The following is a 23,504-nucleotide window of genomic DNA, read 5'->3' as shown; positions in this document are numbered from 1 at the left end:
CACACCCACACACACCACACCCACACACCACACCCACACCACACCCACACCCACACCACACACACCACACCCACACCCACACACCACACCCACACCCACACACACACACCACACCCACACCCACACACACACACACCACACCCACACCCACACACCACACCCACACCCACACCCACACCACACCCACACCCACACCCACACCCACACCCACACCACACCCACTAACACTAACACTACCCTAACCCTAACACTAACCCTCACTCCATCTCAATCCTATCCCCATATCATCTTACCCTCCCCTGTCCCATCTCATCTTACCCCCTCTTACCCTACCTCTCCCACATCACAGTCCACGGCACTTACCTCACCACCCCATGCCCTGCCCCATTCTCCCACTCCACCACTCCTAACCACCACCATCCATCCTCCGAGTATTCATCTCCACACCCGAACCACCATCTATCCATTTCCAATATCTAATATCCAACTCCCACTACCACTTACCCTACCATCCATCTACATTCCCCCATCTACCATGTCGTCCTTACTATAACACTACATACCACGTGTAAACAGATCAAACCTAAACAAATCTAATGTAAACAAATCAAACGTAAACAATACAAGAAGTAACTTACCCTGCCACACTATCAACCTCTCCACTATACCTTCCACATCCCCAAACAATACCACCTCCAACTATCACACCCACATTCCTAAATCTACCATACTCACCTTTTATTTATTTAACGATATCGCTTACGCACACGGACGCTATAGAACACATCACCCCAACTTACCCCGCCATAATACTCTACACCAAGGCCATCCATCTCTCACTCGATCACTACCATATACATCACCACATCACCATACACGGCACTTGCCTCAGCGGTTTATACCCTGTGCCATTTACCCATAACACCCACGATTATCCACATTTTAATATCTATAACTGATCACACAACCTCAATTATCATAAAATTACTCTTAACTTCATGCTTTATAACGTTTTTATACAAATATCCACTACCCATTTTATATGTACTAATATAAATACCACCAAATAATCACCACTAAAATCACCTAAACATAAAAATATACTATTTATCAATAAGAAGGTATAAGCACACTATATATTAACATAAGCGAAATATCATAAACATAAGACGTGTCCTAATATCGTTATATGTTGACGTAGTGAATTACGATCTAGCTTATATGTCATAATGTTGTAAGTTTATTGGACATTTCTATATGTTATGTAAATGTAAGAATTACATAGGTACTACACTTGTACACAGAAACTATTGTTTCTTAAGTACTGTCGGATCAGAGGTTTGCTGCTATATGTCTTCCTTGTCTAAAACATTACTGAAACAATTCTGAAACAGTACTGAAACATTACCTATATCATGCTTTTGCGTTATCACATTCAACAATATGTCATAATGTAATAAGATTGTTGGACGTTTTCTTATAAACTCTATAAAAGTAACGCACATATCATTGTATCCTCTTGACGAGATACAGTATATTCTCATACGTAGTTTCACATATATGACGAAATATAAATTTGTCATACTTTTAAGTTCACATTTAAAAATCCCTAAAAAAAAAAATGTTAACATTTTCATATACTAATATATATCCGACCTGTTGATGAGGTGACCTCAAATCTAGCTAATATGTCTTTATGTAGCACAAGCATTGGATCTTCCTCAATAAATCATGTATCAGTAAAGGAGGTAGAGGTGATGAATTTAACATGTTTACAATTATTTCCACTACCCGGACCGAAGCTCGTTTCCTAATATATGTATACTGTTACTTACCGGTCGCGAAAAAAAAATTTTGCCGAAGCCCGCACCCAAAAGATTGTTTCTTCCTCAATCCCACAGAATGTTGTGATCCTATTATGGACCGCGAAGTACTCTATTAGCAGATACCACCAAGAAGACATTCACATTTACGCTCTCGCCACCAGAACGAAAGACTATGATAACTTCTAGATTGCATACCTACGATTAATTAGAACGAAATATGCCAACCGCACCAAGGACTTATGATGATAACAATATATGTGCTTCTTCTATGCCTGGACTCGTAACTAATTCACATTCTAGCTCATCCTCTCCTCGTCTCATATATCTAAACAATACAGTTGATATTACTGTTAAAGGCGCCGTAGACAAGTCTCACGTAGGAAACTGTGTTAACAGGTCGCATCCTGGGCTTCCCGACCACTTTGTCATTGCTTCAGGCGCATCAAAAACAGTCATCAGAACGACCGATTATCTCCATTTTGCATCACCCAATGATACAGTGAGTGCATCTACTATACAAAAACAGGATATCCCACCCAATGTTATTGGTAATCTTCGCTTTAACTTTCGCGATAATGTTCAAGCGTCCATTACCGCACTACACGAACCAAATGCCACTTATGATCTTCTGAGTTTAAATGAACTGGCTAAACAGAATATTACACCCTGTTTTACCAGGAATGTCCTAGAACTATCTGATGGCACTATGCTTGCCCCTATAGTTAGGTATGGCGGCTTTTACTGGTTGTCTAAAGAATACCTAATTTCTCCCAGTAGTCCAGTACAAGCTATTAGTAAAGTGAATAGCGCTGAATCTACTCACAAATATCCTTATCCTATGATTCACAGCGTGTTTAACCACGCCAATGCTCGATTCATTAAACATTCTCTTGGGAATAGTTCAATTAAGTTTCTCAAGAAATCAGATGTGGACTGGTCTAATGCTACCAGTTATGAATGTCCAGATTGTTTGATGGGCAAGGGTGCTACAAATATATGCCTCATCGGTCCACGGCCATACTATCATAAATCATATGACGCTTTTCACTACCTACATACTGCAATATGTGGACCTGTTCACAATCTGCCAAAGAGTGCACCAGCTCACTTCATCTCGTTCACTGATAAGAAAACAAGGTTCCAGTGGGTTTATCCATTATATAATTGTCGAAAAGAGTCCATTTTGAGCGTCTTTACTACAATACTAGCTCTCATTGACAGTCAATTTAACTCCAAAGTCTTGGTCTTTGAAATGCAATATCGTTCAGAATACACTAATAAAGCCGTTCAGATATTTCTAATGAAACGTGGCATAACTCCATGCTATATCAACTCAACGGATTCCAGAACAGACAGTGTCGCTGAAAGAGTGAACCGTGCGTTATTCGATGACTGTCGTACACAACTTCATTGTAGTGGTTTACCGAATCATTTATGGTTCTCAGCAGTCGAATTTTCTACTATAATCAGAAACTCATTAGCCACATCAAAGAACGGAAAATCTGCACGGCAACGTGTAGGTCTAGGAGCACTTGACTCTTTTACTTTGCTCCCTTTCGGTCAACCTGTTATAGTTAATAAACACGACCCAGAGGCAGAGGTTTATCCCGGTGGTATACCTGGCTACGCTTTATATCCATCTCAAAACCCCGATGGTTATGTCATCTATCTTCCATCTTTGAAGAAGAAGGTGGATACTGCAAACTACATCATTCTTCAGGAGAGCAGTTCAGACGAGATCAGTTCAATTGTGACACAACTGCTTTCCACGACCTTACAATAATATATTAATAGTTCCCTGCAATTCTTTCATTGGACAAGGGAGAAAAAAAGTTCTGCTGTCTGAACTTCAAACCTGATCACGATTTTTTTCCCAATCTTTTATTAGATTATTTCCAGACTATCATAAGAGACAATGCCCCGTGGTTACTTTTGAGAATTGGGTGAATAATTAAATAATTGTTGGGATTCCATTGTTACTAAAGGCTATAATATTAGGTATACAGAATATACTAGAGGTTCTCTTCGTGGATATAGGAATCCACAAAAGGGAATCGATAGTTCTACATAGTATTATTACTTTATCTTCTTTCCTTTTATACGTTGTGATTCATTTTCCTATTACATTATCAATCCTTGCATTTCAGCTTCCATTAGATTTGATGGCTGTTTCTCAATCTTTATGCCATCTTCTTGCACCGCGTATTATAATATAATCTTAAATAGATGATATTAGAGTTTCATTCCAACAGCTTTTGACTCTCCTGTTGGAGTCTGTGACTTTTCATGTATTGTATACCCTAGAAGATAATCCTAGAATATCTGAATGCATTTTCTTTCGATTCTATAGGTGATCTTGGACAGCCTATACCTCCAGCGCAGGGAATATACACTAAGCGATATTACTTACCAAGATAATATGTCATCTTTTTTAAATCCCAACTATGATTTGATTATTTAACCTATACCAACCTTATCGTCACTATGACAGTGACAAGCACAGCTCCTCCATGTAATAATCAACTTTTGTTGCCAACCAATTCAACGGGGTAAGGTTTCTTGTCCCAAAATGGTACATTTTAGGCATATAATGATACATGTGCTTGAATTAATGAACTTGAGGCATTGGCTATATAATAACCACGTGTGATGATAGTGCACCTCATTGTAACCCGCTTTCATCGTCATCATCTATAACATACAAGCTCAGCATGTATTAATGCGACTTGCTAAGATGACTAGATATAATAATATACCATTACTTCATACTTTAACAGCAAAAGAAAAGTCATTACTTGGGTTAAATTCAACATGAAATTCTTGTAAAACTCTAAAGTCGGTCACATCATTTCAAAATGCCCACGGAAGAGGGCACATAAAGAACATATGTATTTGAACAATATTTTACTTATTTCCGACCCGACTAAAGAAGCTTTTAGAAACAAACTACGTAGAAATTCAAGCAGATCTTTTATAAGAGCATGAAAAGTTGCTTCGTCCTGTGATACTATAGCCCTCAGTTTGGGAGACACTTCTTGCTCCATCTACCCTTACCATAAGCTGTACACCTCTTGCATACCATGTACATTCCAGAACAGTCAATGCACTTTTGTGAGCATTTATGCTACTTTCATATTCCCCATTAAAACAGGTACTACTGTTGAAAAGGCATAATAACCTGAAGTTTCGTATGGGTTACTTACACTGGGTGAAGGATCGTTTGCCTCCATATCGTCAAGCCATTCGCGGACATTGATAATAGCTGGGATAATTCTGGTTTCATAAAGGGTTTCATTCATCCAGATTACGGATACATTCAAATAGTAGTCGCCAAATCCTGATGCCTCATCAAAATGAAAATATGTCTCTAACGGAACTGTATTAGACCATGCGCTCAGCGTAGCTGCAGTCGCGTTGGTTAAAACGTTAGCTAAGTTTACCATTGTGTTACTAGATGATTTGTTTTTTTAAGTCAATAGATAACTTTAAAGAAACATCGTCTCGCTACCATTTATACGCTTTGCAAAAAAAATCAGCCCTTGTAAATTTTATATACTCAATCGTTTAAGAGATTATGCATTTTAAGTCGTTCATTAATATTACTGTAGCAAGGAAGATGATTATTCATTTTGAGGAATATAATCACATGTGATATCTAAGAGATAACCTAAATTTCAAGACAATAGGTTAAGGTCCACACCGTCATCAAATTGGGTGGAAAATGAACTTAAACTATACGATGCCTCTTTAGAACAAGGTTACAAATCCTGATAAATGCAATCAAATGGCCCCCGTTATGATGTACCTGTTTATTCTTGGTCGCCTTTTTTAATCACGCACCTCGAAGCTGCTTTCACAATACAGTGCGCAGTACTTGTGAAAACCATACCCTCGGGTCAAACACTACACATACTCAACGCCTATCACCATCACCTCTTAAAGCAACAGGTCTGATAATATACTACGGCCCCATATTCTGACAGCCAGGAAGAATCTCACAAATCGGTCAAATTTTACAGCAAATTTTTGAAAAACTTCAACTTTCAGTGTTAGATCGTTCTAAATCATCATTGAAAAGTTGAACTGCAAATTGCAAATGAATATTAGCAGACGAAAATGAATAACGCTGTTAACCTTATTGTATTTACAAAATATTGAGTTGCTATTATATAGCGCTTTACTAAGAGGATATATTAGTCTGGTGAAGAGCATGTAGCTACAACCTTCATTGATCTCGTTTTGTAAACGTACTGTGTTTTCAAAAACTTTCTCTTTGAAAGAGTAGGCATTGATTATTTTTATGCCAGTCGACTTCCTATCTCAAGAAATGAATATCATAATCTGCGTCAAAATGGCGTAAATTAGCTCAGTGAAGTTGTACGAAGTCATTAAAGTAGTAAATGAGATAAAACATCAAGCTGTCATACTACTTTCTTTTCTTCAGATGTTGATTGCCGTTTCAATCTATCGTCATGAAATTGGTCTTCCCTACGCATTTCCCCTTAGAAATACAGGAAATGAGTCGGCTGGATCTTTTGCTTATTTTTAAGAAGCATATACGGAGCTTTTATTCAATTAAAGTATGGCAGGCTAACAAGGAAAGCAATTTCAAACAGATTTTTATTTAGCAAGGGATGTGGCAAATTGCAGAGATATATCATTGGTGGTATCCAGCTATGAAAATTCGCGTTTCCTTAATTTCCTTGAAATCTAATCAAATTTTACAGATAATAACCAGCACTGGTGTTTGTTGAGCCACGCTTTTTATCATCACCCATATGCCGAGAATAATTTTTCCAGTTGGATTGTTATCTTTGATATTGGTGATTTCATGGCTTATCAACTTGACGATTTCGCAGTTGGAGTCTCACATGAAAATATTACTCTAGTTGCTAACAAAATGATCGCTAATCCGGCTCAGTATGGTTAAAATTCCCATGTTAATTAAATCAGGCTTAGGAAATGCTCTCTGAGCGAGCAGCCTCATCAAGTCCGGATCTTCGTTTTCCATCCTACAAGATTCATTAACACCGGCTCAACTGAAAGCCCACCTTTAATGTGAATGTTATGTAGATGCATCTAAGAACAGATTTAAATTTTATGCAACTGATCAACTTTCTGCTGGTTTAGGAAGCAGCATTGATAGTAGTAATGATATCCTAACCACGGGGCATTATGTGATTACGGGCCTTGATTATATCTTTAAACTCCAATGCTATATCCTCAATAGATCGATATTAACTTTTCTCGAGGCAATCAGGTTTGCCTAAAAATAGCGATAATCATTGAACGACCGATGAAAGACCGTGTCGTCTGATATTAGATAATATATAAGTGCTGTTTAGTTTTACTTAACTATAATAAGTTAATTTTACGTTCGAAAATTGTTCATTGTTGCTTTTTGGCTGATATTGTTGTTTTCTTACTCGAAGTAAATATTCCAAAGAAGAATGAAAGACCATAGCACCCTAAGGCGCAGTAAAAAACGTCATGGATAGCTGTGTTTATAAACTTTGATAGTAAAGATTGGGGGCCACCATAATGTTCTGTGCTATACGCTAAAAGTGTTTCTACAGATGTAAATTGTGGTAGATTTAAGTGAGAAGAGCGCATCTGGTTTTTGAGTGATGCAGTAAATATCATTGCTCCCATATTTCCTCCAAATGCAAAACCCAAGGATTTGGCAAACGAGTTGAAAGCTGTGACTTCAATAAACTTGTTTTGAAAGTCTGGGTCATCTGACGTTATCTGCACCTGAGAGCTCAATAACGTTGCCTGGAAGATACTACCAAAAGCAATTCCTGGTAGAATGGAATAACCAATTGACTGAGAGAGCTCACCATTGATTAGCGTAAATAATCCCGATCCAACGATCCCGCAAAGCACACCAAAAACAATTGCTGGTTTGATGATCCCATATTTTGCGTTCAGGTATGCTATGGCCATAGTTGCAAGCATGGCTGGAATTGATAGCTCCCAAAGATGTATACTTGCTAATGTAGGTTTTTTTTTAAATACTAGTTGATAAAGCTGGACCAAATAAGCAGACTGTAATTCATAAGCAAAGCAAGAAAGGAAACCTGTTATAGAACTTGTAAATATGCCACAATTTGACGCAATATTCCATGTCAGTAACGGTTTGGTCCGCTTGTCGTCGTAGTGAAGCCCCAATAATGGCAGAAAATGAAAGTCGTAAACACAAAATAATAACAATAAGATCGGACCCACGGTAAAAAAGGAAATAATGATACTCGAATTCCATGGGAAATTGTTTCCACCAAATGAAAGACCTAACATCAGTAGCGTAAAACCTGCTGAAGATAAAATAATTCCAATCATGTCTAGTTTAAATACAAGTACTTCGAATGTATTCTTCCAAAAACTTACTTTCAACAATTCGCCATAGTTATAGTTCATAATTTTTTTGATTTTTGATGGTAGCCACATTTTTTGATGTGGTTCCCCAGATGTATTACAAAATGCCAATATTATGAACGCAAACGCACCGATTGGAAGATTTATATAAAAGCACCATCTCCAAGACAAATGTTCATTGAATGCACCGCCAATAAAAGGCCCGACTCCTTCTGCAATGACATACGATATAGCGAGTGCTGTTATCATAATTCCTCTGTGGTTTTCTCGGACAATGGACGTTCCAACTACAAAAGCAAGTGATTCAATTCCACTTCCTCCAAACCCGGCAACAATTCTTCCGCTAATCAGAGTCGCCATTGAATTCGAAAGAGCAGAAATTAAAGACCCTATTTCAAATATAATAACAGAAATCATTAAGCACTCCTTGGTACCAAGTATTTCGGCCAAGCGGCCCCATAATAACATGAAAACAGCATTAGAAAGAGCATATCCAGTGACTAACCAACCAATATTCCCAAAGTCATGAAACTTAATGCCAATAGTATCATATAAAGTAACCACTATAACAATATCCAGGGCCGCAAGAAAAAGGGTCAATAAAAGTGATATAACACATAACGTTAAACTCAAAGTATTTTTCATTGCATATATGTCTGATAGTGGTGGAGCTTATGTGCTGTACAAACAGGTGACATGATTATGAGATTTAAACTTCTATTTTAAGTAGTTCCAGGATGTCATTTCTTTTTACGAAGCGCAGCCGTTTATCAACCACTCTAACCAGTTTTCAATGAAAAAAATAAAACGGACCGACAGCTTAAATTTTGCATTGAAAACATCGCATGCTGATAGTCCTAGCTTTTTTTCCATCGAACAATGGAGTTTTTAACAATTTATCATATTATAACATTCTTTTCTGAAGTACAATATTGTTGAGCTTTCTTCAATTATTCACACCAAAGAATTTCGCTCATGTTTATTAAATAAGATTTGAGAAACGGGTAAATTTCGAGATAAGTTTTCGAATTCCATTTTTATGAATGTATTGCTATTATGTATATATGATATACCAGAAATGTCCTTTACGGGCTTGGCAATCCACAGAATGGAACCAATATTTTTTTACAATGTTCTGTAAATATCACTCACTATCTTTGTTTAAGTTCTTGGAAGAAAGACCAAATTCTGTTGTACAGGAGTAGGGTCGTAGTATGTAGCCGTTTTCCTTAATCTTCTTTGTTTTATTTTGCTAAAAAAGTGTATTGGAATGGAGCTATTAAGACAGGCAATCCGCGAAGGGTACGGAGACTAATGTATCCGACAGCATTGGCTTTGTATGTCGCAAAATTGCACAAATTAGATGGTTGGAGATAACTACTTTAGAGTCATAAATTGGATCTCTATTTAATACCTTAGTACGCATTTATAAAAAATAGATCGTAATAAAGTTTTTCCTCACAAAAACAAAAAGTTCATTCAGAAAAAATTATTAGTCCACAAGATATTGTAACCGGTAGAAAATACAGTTCATTTAAGGAATAATGTCGGCGTCATCCTTGGAATCATCACTTAGTCGCAATGGTCTGGGGATAGGTAGATCGATTAGCGCGCTTTGGCACTTAGTTGAAAATCTTTGAAACATTTTATGATTACAGTGTTTCAGGGAAAAAACGAACTTAGATACATCGCACAAAACATTCCAAGCCTCCAACTTCATATTATGATCATACTTACTTACGACATCTATTAATGCATTGGCTATTTCTAGTGCCTTCATCGGTATGCCAGGACCGTGCACATCATATAGGTCGATCGGAGTTAAGAGTGTATCCCGTAACATATCCTTAGCAATTTCGACTGGTATGTGCGTAACAATAGTATTTGAAAACAAATTTAGCCGCATACCTTTCTTATGTAGGACCAGTTTCCATGCGAGCGTTCTGACCCAGTGCCGAGAAAAGTGATAGTCTATGTATCCGTATGAGCATGGTTCTATAGCAAGTGATGTCGTATGAAGTTCATTCCATATCCTTTTTAAAGAGTCTTCCGTATAGGAATCATTAACACTGTTGGTAGCCAAAGCATCATAAAAATATTTTCCAGGAACAGTGAATACCCTAATCACCTCAAGAAAACTATCTAAGGAAAGTCGAGAGTCAGTCACAATCTCGGGTTGCGGCGGAGAAATAGTGGTATCCAGACTTGTGACACATTTAATGTATACGGCATAGTATCTTTCTGTCATGAGAAGCAGATAGTATACCTTACGTATGAGTTGTTGCTCATCGAACGGAAGAAACTCATAGGTTTCTTCCCGATGGAATCCGGCTATCTTGATGAGGCCGATAGCCTCACAAGAAAGTCTGTATGAAGTTCTCGTTTCGGCAAATTGTGCATAACAACGATGCAAACAATAGTATGTCATAATTCGAAATATGTCGCTATTACTGAGGTCGTCGAAAAACCGTCGCGATAACATACAGAGAGTACATAATTGTTCTCCAGTAAAAAAAACACCCTCTTTATATTCCACTTCAGTATGCAGATCGCTGAGCGTTGCTGCCGAAAGAGACACTAAAAACCAATAAGTGCTGCAGTCCTCATACTTTTCCTCCAAAAGTTTGTAAAGATCATCGTAGCAAAGCATAGGCCAGATAACGTATAGTCTATCGTGATATAGTCTCAGACATTGATCGATCAGCTTCTTCGGAACCTTCTTACATACCACCGGAGCGGTCGTAATATTATTATTCGTACTCACCATCTGCATTTCTGCCAATCTCTCAAAGCTGCTTTCTCCGATGGACTTCGGGCCTCGCTTTCTTAACGGTTGTAAATATGTGCATTTCAAATTGCGCTGATGGCAGCGATTACATGGTCTATTCCTGTCGCACTTCACTCGACGAACACGACAGCAATCGCATGACTGTCTCACAATACTCATATTTCTTCAAGACAGAAATTTTTGACTGTTGGTTTGTTTTCTTTTTTCCATAGCACAGAAAACTTCTCGAAGCTCTGTTTCTACTGCCTTGTGTAATATACTTCAGGTACAGGAACGGATATTAAACCCGGAGTGGCCTAAATCGCAGCAAAAAAATGTACACTGATGCAGGACTCAGGCAGTCATCCGGACGGCAGTGCAGGTATGAATTTCTTGAGCGTGAACAATGCAATGACGACTCTTAATTGCCGCGTCGCAAGCACCCATCGCGGTGTCATGGGGATATGTCGGTATTTTTAGTGTTAGCCATAACCAGTCATTCAAAAACATACGAAGATTACCTTGGCTTGAATCCAAGAAGGAAATCTGAAAAAAAGAAAGTTTTTACTCTTCCACAAGTGCTGCTTAAAAAACAGAGTAAAGAGTCTAGAATTTGCATGACGGATTTAAGCTACGGAAAAATGGTGAAAAAGACTCTAAGCAGGGATTAGCTTATGCTTCGCATAAGGCGGGGGGGGGGGGGGGGGGGGGGGGGGGGACGGTAAAGCGACTGTTCTTTATTTTATTGCTGCATACTAATTCGACGTTTGTTCAGGATAGGATTGGGCATCACCTATAATATGCGTAGTGTACATCTTTGATGACCCAAATACGAAAGAACTTTTGAAAGATTACTTTGTGGCACGTATTAGCACAGATACGCGACTGACCATACCATACCACCTAGGTGAACTTAGGCGTGATTCTTGGCTAATATGCTGCTCTACAAACTTTAATATGAACTCCGGGTATTTCCGGTCGTTAACTCCAGCTTGATATCTTCGCCTAATAAAAAAAAAGCAAACGGGCGAAGGTATTGAAAAAGTATCGTGTGATTAATTGAGACAGCCTTACTTATTCTCACGTGATACTAAGCCACAAACTTGTATTGCATGGTTTCATTGTGCGTGATTTTAAGGTTTCCTTCAATTAGGCTGGTTTTCGTGCACTTTGCCTGTGAGGATGAAAATGGATCTATCTAGTAATATGAATGACTGCACTCCTCAAATATGGCCACGGCCCAAATTTAGGTGATATGGGCGACATAGGTTCGTTCGGAGGCTAAGGTCAGAAAGGTTACGGCTAGTGAAATTATCTGCAATCGTTTTTTCTAGAAAAACCTTTGTTACTGCAAACATTTTGCTTAAATAGGTACATATTCTTTTTCTCTGTGACCAGACCCCTTCCATTAGCGCAGGTTTCTTTCCCGTTTATAATGGAAATCAACCAATACATTTCATCCTTCCCTCTTATAATAGCAAACCATGTGTCTCCGAGATATGTAGTGTCGTTAGAAGACTGTAGAAGATGGAGATGAGAAGAGTATATTCCATGGAAAGTAGGGTGGTCAAAATGGGAGAGAATTTAGAATTAAGGCCAGCAATTTTAAGTTTCCGCAAGGCTGAATATTAGTTTACAACGGTAACTTTTTTAAGAAGCTGGAGGCTGTCTAAACTAAGAGGGATGGATATATCCTTTCAGAGGTTTTTTTTCATCGAGCAATAATTCGTATTCCATAATAACGATCAGATATGGAATGCGCATTTGTAGGTCCACAGCAAGACCAGGTGAGAGAATTTCTGGAATCGTCCTTATGTTACTCAATTGAAATAGTCGGACCTTTCAGTAGGTAATGAAACCGTGCTACCTCTAATCTTAAATTTTACTGTGTTTTATATATTGATCACGCGTGGTAATGTGATGGAGTTATTGAAGTTGCGGGCGATGTCGACCGGACTGTGTAACTTGTCTGGTAAATGTGGTGGTAGCAACCAGAATCTCAAAAGGGAAATGCCGACAAAACCTTCATGATAAAAAAAGTCTTGCAACCATGGTAAATAAGGTATAGAACCCATTACTCAACTAATCTTGGCTTAATCCTAATTATAGTAGCATAGCTCCACAGATTTTCGATGTTTGTGCCTTTATAATGCTGCCACAATGGCAAGTACTACCTTAAATCCTGATCCGACGCCTATCTTGAATTTTTCTTGCGATACGAAACCATAATGACAACAATATAACACTATGGATTTTCACATAGAAAGCTCTCATTCATTTGATACTGCAAATAATTATTCGTATTAAATCTGCAATATCGCCATTACCACACATTAATATTAATGTATTTTGTTAACAATTGAGTATCTCAATACATCTTACCTTATCTTCTTTTTCCATATATTTGCCGTCCGCTAAAATACCTCCAAAATACAGCGTCTGTACTTTAGAAATCTATATCTGACTTTAATCCATCTCATGCGTTAGATATTCTTACGCTTTTTTTTGGCATCTGGCTAGGATACTTATGGACGCAAAAATAAATGTTTCTTGGATCCTGTGAGGCGTCGCAACTTTTCGGGTCTGCTGTCATTAACTTTGGCCCGCTAGAGCAATAATGAAAAACACGCTTTCTAATAAACCTAACTTGTCGATATAAACCTTTACACAAACTCACAGAAAAGTGGATTGTTCAGTTACGAGGTTACCTTTACTTGCAGCAGTAATCTGTCCTTGAAATGTATCTTTTTGTTATTTTTTCCTGTATGAATTGAAAATGCTTTGTAGGAACACTTGATCATGAAGAAAATGCTAGCGTACAAGCACCAAATCTGGAGGTTGTGATAACATAGTATTTTAGATTAACACTAAGCAAATAATGCATATTGAGGCAAAGGGCACGGAAAGCCGTATTTCCATACTGTGAGGTATTGGTTCTAGCACTGACCAAATTCTTTGTTTCTTCTCTTTCCTTCTGAAGGATTAATCTACAATTCATGTCTTCCATACACTGAAGAAAATAAGGACTTAGCAGGATACTACGTACCAAAAGCAAGGAAGAGCATACTTTTTTACATAATTTACATATGTACAAAGGCTCTTCATTATTTAAAGCGGATATCTGTTCTTTCCTTTTCAGAAGAGGTAATTAAAACACGTCTGTTTCAGCTATTTTATTTTTATCCGGTTTTCACAGTGCAGAATGTTTCTCATTGAGCTTGCTCATTTCATGTATTTGCTGCGTTTGTCACCCAGCCCTGATGAGAATAATAGAGCCTCACGAACTGATGCACTACATATGGTGTAAAATGTAAACACGAAGTCATGTTAACAATAAAAGATCAGAAAATAGTTAAGCAAAATCAAGATCATAAAGTTTACCGGCCAGTCAAATGCATTAAAAAAAAAATGCGATAGATGCTCTCATCCCTCTTCTACTGGAAGTATCAGCATATATTGAAAACAAACAGTAGAAAGCAGCATCAGAATTGCCATTGGAAAAGGTCCTTAAGACGGTGGGGGGGGGGGGTGTCGTTCCTACATTCTTTGCAGGGGATGTGACGGCACTGTAACAAATTTTCGTACGTGGCATACGCTCCCACTCGAGCTTCGGGATACAATCATCATAATCAAAAAGAGGAGATGACAGAGGCAGTGCAGGACAGAGGCGACACTCAACGCCTGTCTGGTAGCAAAAGCGTCATTGGCGGTTCTTCGTGAACTGCATTAATGTGGTCAGGAAATGGTAGCTAAACCTGACAACCTTGTCCTAACGCGATTTTCCTTTTTGGGTACAAAAGGATGTATGTTTTGATAAGCACATGCAGCAATTGTGCCGTGCGCATCAGTCTCACCCACTGAGGATCTCTATGATGGAAAACAAACAAACGGGCAAAAGCAGGTAGGCCAATGATCAATATCTGATTTTTCACGAAAAAATAAAAAATACAAAAGAGATCCGCTTGAAACGGATCCGTGAGATGGATCCCTCTCAGACAGAGCAGCCACGTTGGTGTGACACATAACATCGCTGCAACATTTTTTATCTCACTATTTTTATCTTGGTGAAAGAAGCCAACACTATGCGAGGAATACCAAAAGAAAAAAAATTCGTTCACATGATAGTGTCAGTAAAAGCAACCAACAAAAATCGGGGGTAACTGTTCGACTTAGTTTTGTTGTGACAGTTTTCAATAATCGCACACTTTGTAGTTAACCTTTGCCGTCAACTGATGTAGTTTAATTTCCTCTTTGCCCCTGTTGTGGTTTATCGAAACACACGAATCGCCATTGTGGTCGTCGATATCAGCCTGTTGTTTTATGGAGATTCATAACTCCCGTAGTTATTTAGGTTTATTCTCTTATCTAAAATAATGTCAGTGTTATTTTACAGTCGGACAGTGTTATCTTACTTCTGAATTTTGATGAAATAGAAAATTGTTCAATCATTTCACAACTTATTGGCAATGAAGATAAGCAACATTGGAATATTGATATCAACTTGCTAGGTTTTTTCTCGCTTTTAAAAAACCTATAAATGGGAATGGAGCACTATCCTCTGTAGTTTAGAGTCATGTTTGTATACTCATTTCTATTGCTACATCCTCAAAGATAATAATTGAAACACATATAATTGTACCTTAAACGTTCAAACAACGGGGGTTTATTATCTATAAAACAAACTAGCATACTTCAAAATTAGCGAATTTTGTAATACGCAATATTATTGTCGAACCATTGAAAAATATGAGTGAAACGGTCAAAGATAAAATTATAATCGACGAGAAGGTATCCACGAAAGGTACCGTTGATTACGTCGAAGGTGCTGAGTACTCTGAAAGGCTTTCCAATCATTCATCGGATTTTTCTCAATGGTACACAGATGAACAAATATTGCACTTCATGAAAAAGTTGGGTTATGAAAATCGCACTCTTTATGATATCCCAGAAGATGTTGCGTATATCCTCAAAAAAATGCCTGAACTGACGCTTGAAGATTCCTTCGAAATACTAAAAGACTCCATCATCTATTACAAGGACGACGAAAACATACCACATGATCAATATGAGGAGTGGAAGAGATTGGTATATTTGGATTCAAAAGAGGGGACAGATGACTACGACAGCTTTGACGTTAGGGCATTTGCTTCAGCTATCAAATTTCATTCTCCTTACCAAGAGGTTAGAGCTGTCGTTGATCCAGAAGATGACCCCACTATTCCAGTGGAGACGTTCCGAGCATATTTTTTGGCGATAATTTGGTCTATCATCGGTTCTGGATTTAATGAGTTCTTTTCGCACAGAGTGGTTTCAATTTCATTGGATACTCCAATTATCCAAATGTTTTTATACATCTGTGGTAAAGCTTGGGCAAAAACTGTTCCCTGTTGGACTATAACCATCAGAGGCAGAAAGTATGGTATCAATATCGACAAACCATGGACTCAAAAAGAGCAAATGTTTTCAACCTTGTTATATGCAATTTGTCAAGGCGCGTTCTACACACATTACAATATTTTGACGCAAAAACTCTTCTACCATTCTGCCTTTTCGTTTGGCTACCAATTCCTACTATCGTTATCTGTACAATTTATTGGATTTGGATTTGCTGGCATTCTTAGGAAATTTGTTGTTTATCCAGCTCGCGCATTATGGCCAACAGTCATGCCAACTATTGCTATAAATAAAGCTCTATTGGGCAAAGAAAAGCATGAGTCTGGTATGAGCAGGTATAAGTTTTTCTTCTTGGCTTTTTTTATCATGTTCATCTATAACTGGTTTCCCACTTACATTATTAATATTCTGAATACTTTTAATTGGATGACCTGGATCAAGCCAAATAACATTAATCTCGCAAATATCACGGGGGGTGTCACTGGTCTTGGAATAAATCCTATCTCATCTTTTGATTGGAATGTTATCTCGTTTAATTCTCCCTTAGTTTATCCATTTTGGTCTTACCTAACACAGTATCTCGGCTGTATATTAGCAGCTTTAATTGTCATTGCAGTATACTATAGTAATTATATGAGTTGTCAGTACCTGCCAATATTCACAAATTCCTTGTATACAAACACTGGCGACTCCTTTGAAGTTTCTGAGATATTAGATAGTGACAATAAACTAGATGTGAAGAAATATCAAAGCTACTCGCCACCGTACTACAGCGCTGGAAATTTGGTAACATATGGCGCTTTCATTTGCGCATACCCCCTTATGATTACGTGGTCATTTATTGTACATTCAAAACTATTATTCAATGCTTTTAAAGATTGGGCTTTGAATTTGTGGGCCTTGAGAAAACTTAAATCTTGGGTTACAATGTTCAAAAGCAATTACAGGATTCTGGATGATTATGATGACCCTCACTCTAATGCGATGAAAAATTACAAAGAAGTTCCAGATTGGTGGTACTTTGCAATATTGATAGCTTCACTTGTTGTCGGGATAGCTGTTGTAGAGCATTACCCAACGAATACACCAGTCTGGGGCCTTTTCGTTTCTTTGGGTTTCAATTTTGTTTTCTTGATCCCAACTACTATCCTACAAGCAACAACCGGTTATTCTTTTGGTTTGAATCTGTTGATCGAAATGGTGATGGGGTATGCTTTACCAGGCAATCCTATCGCCATAATGATTTTGAAGGCTTTTGGTTATAACATCGACGGCCAAGCAGATAATTACGTTTCTAATTTAAAAATTGCGCATTACTGTAAGATTCCGCCAATGGCACTGTTCAGGGGACAATGTATCATAGTTCTTATTCAAATATTCGTTAACCTAGGTGTTTTGAACTGGCAAATCTCTAATATCAAAGATTTTTGCACGCCTCACCAAAACGCAAAATTCACCTGTCCCGATGCTGTGACCTATTATAATGCTTCCGTTGTCTGGGGTGCCATTGGACCAAAAAGAATTTTCAATTATATTTATCCAATCTTTAAATGGTGTTGGTTGATAGGTGCATGTATTGGCATATTTTTTGGTGTTTGGAAGCGTTGGGGTAAATTTTATCCAAGATATTTCGACCCGATGTTATTTGTAGGTGGAATGCTTAATATGAGTCCTCCATATAACTTGATGTATTACACTTCTGGTATGATTGTTAGTTATATTTCCCAGTACTATATGAAAAGACATCATTTAAATTTGTGGGAGAAGTATAATTACGTTTTATCGGCAGGCTTTTCAACAGGCTTGGTTTTGTCAGCTATTATCATTTTCTTTGCTGTCCAATATAAAGACACAGCTTTCAATTGGTGGGGCAATACAGTTCCGTATGCCGGTGCCGATGGAGTTGGTTATCCACTGAAAAACATAACTGATACGGCAAATGGCTATTTCGGCTATGCTCCAGGACACTATCCGTGATCAAAGCTTTTTTTAAGATGCTCTTTTTTTCTATTTTTCTTCACCTGCACATGCTTTTGTTCTTCTATCTATAGTTACAGAACTATTCTAGTATGTAAAACCATTATTGTATCGTCATAGCTATGCAAAACAATAACGATGTTCTCTGATTCAATATTTATGACACATCCATTACTCCGCCTTTTCTTGTCTACATCCAGATTTTAGTTATCTGGAAAAAAATGCTTTGATATCAAAATAGGAACTACTTTTTTTTTGGCTTGTCGAACAAAGTGGAAAGAAGTCTTGCACCCGAACAATTTAGCCATGAATAGATTCAGTATCCAACTGCAGAGCAATGTGGTTTGAACATCTATTTGTTTTCCATCACTTTCAGTACTATTGCAGAAATGCAAGTGGTAAATAGTTGATAAATGTATAGTGCAAGATGCAATAGGACGTGCTGGACTGCTAGGTAGTTACTCCAATTGAAGTATGTTCAAGCCTTATTAGCACCTTTTTTGGGGATTTTCAGAGCCAAATGCAAACCGAATCTTAAGAAAGAAGAACTACATAGTTTGCGACTGACGTCACATTCTACACACTGTTAAAATTTCATGGTTTCATGAGATGTTTGCGAAATTCAAAATTCACATTTTCCTCGCATATTATTTTATTTCCGTTGAATTTCTGTATTAGCTTAAGTTTCTAACGTTTTTCTTGTTTATGCATTTCAGTTATTTTGTGATTTGCTTCTATTGGTTGAATATTTTTATGGACGGAACTAACGGGTAGTCTTTAAAAATTACTAATTGTATTAAGGGGAGTAATGATTATAGAGTGAGTGTACGCCATATATAGAGCAGAAAACTCCGGAATTGTTCGTAATATGCCATATACCAAGAAAACGAATAGATCACCGTGTGTAGTATGTCCAACATTAGCGAAGATAACATTATCATAAGGCTTGTAACCGAAAACGATAAGGAGGGTTGGCAGCGGCTCTGGAAATCCTATCAAAAATTTTATGAAGTTTCGTTTCCCAATGACTTAGACGATTTCAATTTCAGCAGGTTCCTAGATCCTAACATTAAAATGTGGGCAGCTGTGGCTGTCGAGAGTTCGAGTGGAAAAATTATCGGCATGATAAACTTTTTCTGCCATATGACTACCTGGGATTTCAAGGACAAGGTATACATCAACGACCTCTATGTTGATGAGGGTTCTAGAGTCAAAGGCACGGGAGGCAGACTAATTGAGTTTGTCTACGATGAAGCTGATAAACTGGGCACGCCAAGTGTGTATTGGTGTACGGATGAATCAAACCATAGAGCACAGTTGCTATACACCAAGATCGGCTATAAAGCTCCAAAAATTATGTACAAGAGGAAGGGATATTGAAAATACTAATTACTTGTCAGCAGTACGTAGGATGTATAGAAAGAAAAGAATAAAGAATAATTATCAATCTTACTAATTTTGCTCAAAGTTATAATATTAAGTGAGAGTGAGTGAGAAAAAGGAAGGAAAGTCAGACTTCATTCGTAGGGGAGGAGTTGCTAGTTGGATCTTTTTTCTGGGCCTTTTCCTTGGTGCTGGCAGCCTTTTCAGCGGTAACATAGGTTGTATAATCTAGAATTTGCAATAATTGCCACACAGACCATGCCAGAATGGATCCTAATAGGGGGCCAATCCAGTAAATCCAGTGGTAATGAGGGAAGTATCTGGCTGCGACAGCAGCACCCAAAGACCTTGCAGGATTGACACCTGTGCCTGTGTACGCAGTCAAAGCGACATGGGCGATAAACAGGGAGATGCCGATGGGCAGTGCGGCCATAAAGTTAGTTTCACGCTTCTCCACAGCCGTCATCAAAACCGTTAAGCATAAGATAGCGGTGCCGAACATTTCCAGGAACAGGCCCCTCGTTCTGGAGCAGCCCAGTCCCAAAGAATTGGCAAAAAGAACTTTACCAGGTGTCATAGCGCTTGCAGCGCCTCCGGCGGCCATTCCAGCAACAATCTGCGAAATCCACATAACAAAGCATCTTGTTGGAGAGATGGCTCTTGCCAAGCATAAAGAAAGCGAAACAGCAGGATTCAAAGCCCCACCAGAGACACCGGCAAAGCACCAGATGGAAAACATGACGGAAAACCCGAAACCGATGGCAATCATAATCAATTGACCCGGATGGGAACCGTCGGGCGCTGCAACGAGTGCGACATCATGGTTGGCGACATTGCAGATAACGTAAGCGCACCATAAAAACATGAATGTGCCGCAGAACTCACCAACCGCTGCGATAAAGTGGTTTCTCAGGGTGTCCCTGGAGATTTTAAAGCGATGATGTTTTGTTTCCGGCTGTTCCGGTGGGATGTAGGCGTCGTCGACACCGGTAGGGTCTAGACGAGTGGGTTGCTTTTCGGTATCGTTCGAGTCGTTCGAAGACATATTAAAGTCGATTATATACTACTATATGTATGTTGATCCTAACAAACAGGGCCAAACCAAAAAAAAAAAGGGAAAGAAAGTAAAAGGACAAGACGAATTGTGAGAACCGACACAGTAAAAAGAACAGAATGCGATTCCGGGAAAAGCAGTACGATTAATATACCTCGAATTCAAACGGGATATTATAATCCCGACGTAAATTATTTTTCTTCTTTCTTTTACTTGTTGTATATCCTATTCTGCTGCATTATCATCACGTCTAGACTAGCCTCCTTCTGTAAGAGGGTGGAAGAACATCAGAAATAAGGAAGTGTGTATACGAATAAACTTTTCTTCCTTCTCATTTCTGATGATTAAGCTTTGAGGGATAAACGACGGCAGTGGTGAGTTCAGGCAAGCTCAATCGAAGTAATATAAACCGTTGGCCGATGCAGATATTCACTTGGAAAAAATTAGGGGACACGGCGGAGGAGCCGGCTTTCGTGGCAGCCAGATTTACCGTGCAGGAAAACAACCTCGCACCCTGGGGGGACGACTTAACGGAAAAGAAATTCTGTGCGGGCATTTCTGCGGGGTATATATCGTCGACATCTGGCGTTGTTACAACGAAAGAAAATACTTTTTAAGTTTGCATTCCTGATGGGATAAGAGGATATCTGATTGTGCAACATTCTTTCTTATTAATCGGCATGGCATGTGCGCTATCCATAAGGCTATTAACTATGTATCGCGCATGATATGACATGTAAGCCAGCGCTTCAAGTACGTATTGCGGTACATCTGCGTATATCCGTTTCTGTGGAAATTCCGATTCGGTCATGCGCTTTCATCAGCTGATGGATCCCCGCCTTTTGCTTACATTTCTGCGCAGTGCTTTTGCAGAAGTGTTCGGAGAAGTTCATCGCGTATAAGCAATCATTTATTTCAGCCTCGTGTGCTTAAGAAAACAGGACCATTGAATAGGTAGATATATATGCAGGTGGTTATAAGCCACAGCCTTCCGCTGTAGCGGTAAAAAATGAGGGTGAATCTACGCCTTTGTTACCACTTTAAGGAAGGCAATTTTTTTAGTTATGTTCGTAAGATAAGACATAAAAATACGTACCGTTGCAATTGAAATCAGGGGCCTAAATATAAAATTGTGGCAAAAGAGTTGTATGCTAAAAGAGAAAAAAGTGTAATTAAATATATATTTACTAGTTCTGTAAGAATTTGGAAAGGGTAAGGAATAAATAATGAGGGATTTTTGGTCTTACATGTTGTTATTTGAATTTTGTTCGTTTTTGTTTTCAATATTTGTGTGAATGAATATTCATTAAAAAAAAAGGGTGCGTGGCAACATCTATATATACTTGCGTGTAATTTTTTTCGTTTTGTACAAATACTTTCCTCTTACAATTCGTCCAAATATGGCAAGTGGGAAACGTCACCAACGGCTACGTAGTTAAATTTGCCCAACTTGAAGTCCTTCACCCCGTCGAATTTTAGGTCAATTGGGCTGGAAAGAGTTTCGTTTTGGACGGCATTCTTCAATTTTGTGTAATTTATAGCAGGAGATAAGTCCTTGCCCTTTTTCAAATCAGAAACTATTTTCTTGATGTTGGCAGATACCACGGCGCTGTCTTGATCTCTGACAAACAGAGTGAACAGGCCGCCGTCAGTGAATTTATCAAGCTTAGCTGAGCTGACTAAACCGGAAAGGTCGGATAGCGCAGAGGTCAAGTAGTTGGCCAGGACTTCGTATTGAGCTAGGGAAGCCTTGTTTACGGGGATACCAATAGCGGCGACGGAGTCACCAATAAATCTTACTCTATTTTCTTCACCTAAAAAGGATTTTGGTTCAGATTTACTCACCAATGACTTACCAGCGGGTAAAGTGCTTAACAATGAATCGTCAACAAATCTTTTCAAATCGGCTTCAACGATATTTTCACCGCTGACTTCAAGGTTCTCCTTGGTGTAGACTTTGTCCGCAAAATCCTTGATATCTTGCAAACTGACTCTTTCCACGCCGTCATACAACAATGGGTTCCCTAAGCCCCTTCTGAAAGTAATGGCATACAACTGTTCTTCGGCGTTCTTTACCGGGCATTGTTCAGCAACTGCATAATCGTATCTGGCAGCAGGCAAAACAGATTCAGTTAGCTCGTGAGGTTTAAAGGCAGTCTTATATAGTACATCTGCTAGGGCATTGACATAGTAGGGAAGGTCATCTTTCAAAAAGGTAGCTTTCAAAGTGATATATTCCCTATCCAAAGTAGACTTAAAAGTTCCCCCTAATAATTCGGATTCTCTGACCAATTTCAAAGCTGATCTCGTGTTCGTGTTTTGGAAATTGAACCTATTTAAGAGATGGGCCACACCGTCTTTGTTTGCATAACGAGACCCCCCATGGACCTTGACAGCCAATGTAGACACTTTAGTGGGTGCGTCCCTGGCGGAAACAGTTAACCTTCTAACTGACCCCTGGACAATTTGCAATCTAGCTGCAGACAACATCGAGTTCTTCTTTTTTCCTTTCAATGATTTTTAACTCTCCCGTCCTAATCGTTCGAGCACACTCCTGTTAAAAACCTAATCAACTTCTAAAACTTGGTCAGTAATCGCTCTGAGGAAAGGCCCTTGTTCTTTATATATATATTTGGTACGCTAACGGATATAAGACGGGGCGGGCCTTCTATTGGTTCGTTGGGAACGATCATAAATTTTTCAAAAGCTCATCGCATTGAAAAAAAAA

At 38.6% G+C, this 23,504-nt stretch overlaps 7 protein-coding genes across 7 annotated transcripts; 2 read left to right on the top strand and 5 right to left on the bottom strand.

Moving 5' to 3' along the window:
• Positions 1–4,945: 4,945 nt before the first annotated feature.
• Positions 4,946–5,269, bottom strand: SPAR_P04390 (uncharacterized protein; the record flags this gene model as incomplete). The annotated part of the gene is made up of 1 exon (XM_033914045.1): positions 4,946–5,269. The coding sequence occupies one exon, from the start codon at positions 5,267–5,269 to the stop codon at positions 4,946–4,948; it is 324 nt and encodes a 107-aa protein (XP_033769936.1).
• A 1,945-nt stretch (positions 5,270–7,214) lies between these two features.
• Positions 7,215–8,846, bottom strand: SGE1 (Sge1p; the record flags this gene model as incomplete). The annotated part of the gene is made up of 1 exon (XM_033914044.1): positions 7,215–8,846. The coding sequence occupies one exon, from the start codon at positions 8,844–8,846 to the stop codon at positions 7,215–7,217; it is 1,632 nt and encodes a 543-aa protein (XP_033769935.1).
• Positions 8,847–9,735: 889 nt separating this feature from the next.
• SPAR_P04370 (putative maltose-responsive transcription factor) lies at positions 9,736–11,148 on the bottom strand (the record flags this gene model as incomplete). The annotated part of the gene is made up of 1 exon (XM_033914043.1): positions 9,736–11,148. One exon carries the CDS (start codon positions 11,146–11,148, stop codon positions 9,736–9,738), a length of 1,413 nt encoding a protein of 470 aa, XP_033769934.1.
• Positions 11,149–15,714: 4,566 nt separating this feature from the next.
• On the top strand, positions 15,715–18,339 carry OPT2 (Opt2p; the record flags this gene model as incomplete). The annotated part of the gene is made up of 1 exon (XM_033914042.1): positions 15,715–18,339. One exon carries the CDS (start codon positions 15,715–15,717, stop codon positions 18,337–18,339), a length of 2,625 nt encoding a protein of 874 aa, XP_033769933.1.
• A 909-nt stretch (positions 18,340–19,248) lies between these two features.
• Positions 19,249–19,719, top strand: HPA2 (histone acetyltransferase; the record flags this gene model as incomplete). Its single annotated transcript, XM_033914041.1, has 1 exon — positions 19,249–19,719. One exon carries the CDS (start codon positions 19,249–19,251, stop codon positions 19,717–19,719), a length of 471 nt encoding a protein of 156 aa, XP_033769932.1.
• A 130-nt stretch (positions 19,720–19,849) lies between these two features.
• On the bottom strand, positions 19,850–20,767 carry AQY1 (Aqy1p; the record flags this gene model as incomplete). Its single annotated transcript, XM_033914040.1, has 1 exon — positions 19,850–20,767. One exon carries the CDS (start codon positions 20,765–20,767, stop codon positions 19,850–19,852), a length of 918 nt encoding a protein of 305 aa, XP_033769931.1.
• A 1,392-nt stretch (positions 20,768–22,159) lies between these two features.
• QCR2 (ubiquinol--cytochrome-c reductase subunit 2) lies at positions 22,160–23,266 on the bottom strand (the record flags this gene model as incomplete). The annotated part of the gene is made up of 1 exon (XM_033914039.1): positions 22,160–23,266. One exon carries the CDS (start codon positions 23,264–23,266, stop codon positions 22,160–22,162), a length of 1,107 nt encoding a protein of 368 aa, XP_033769930.1.
• Positions 23,267–23,504: the final 238 nt, after the last annotated feature.

This window comes from Saccharomyces paradoxus, chromosome XVI (assembly GCF_002079055.1).
Source record: "Saccharomyces paradoxus chromosome XVI, complete sequence".
Classification (NCBI taxonomy): domain Eukaryota; kingdom Fungi; phylum Ascomycota; class Saccharomycetes; order Saccharomycetales; family Saccharomycetaceae; genus Saccharomyces; species Saccharomyces paradoxus.
Note: the sequence above shows the minus strand (reverse complement) of the source record. Positions and strands in the feature narration are given on the sequence as shown.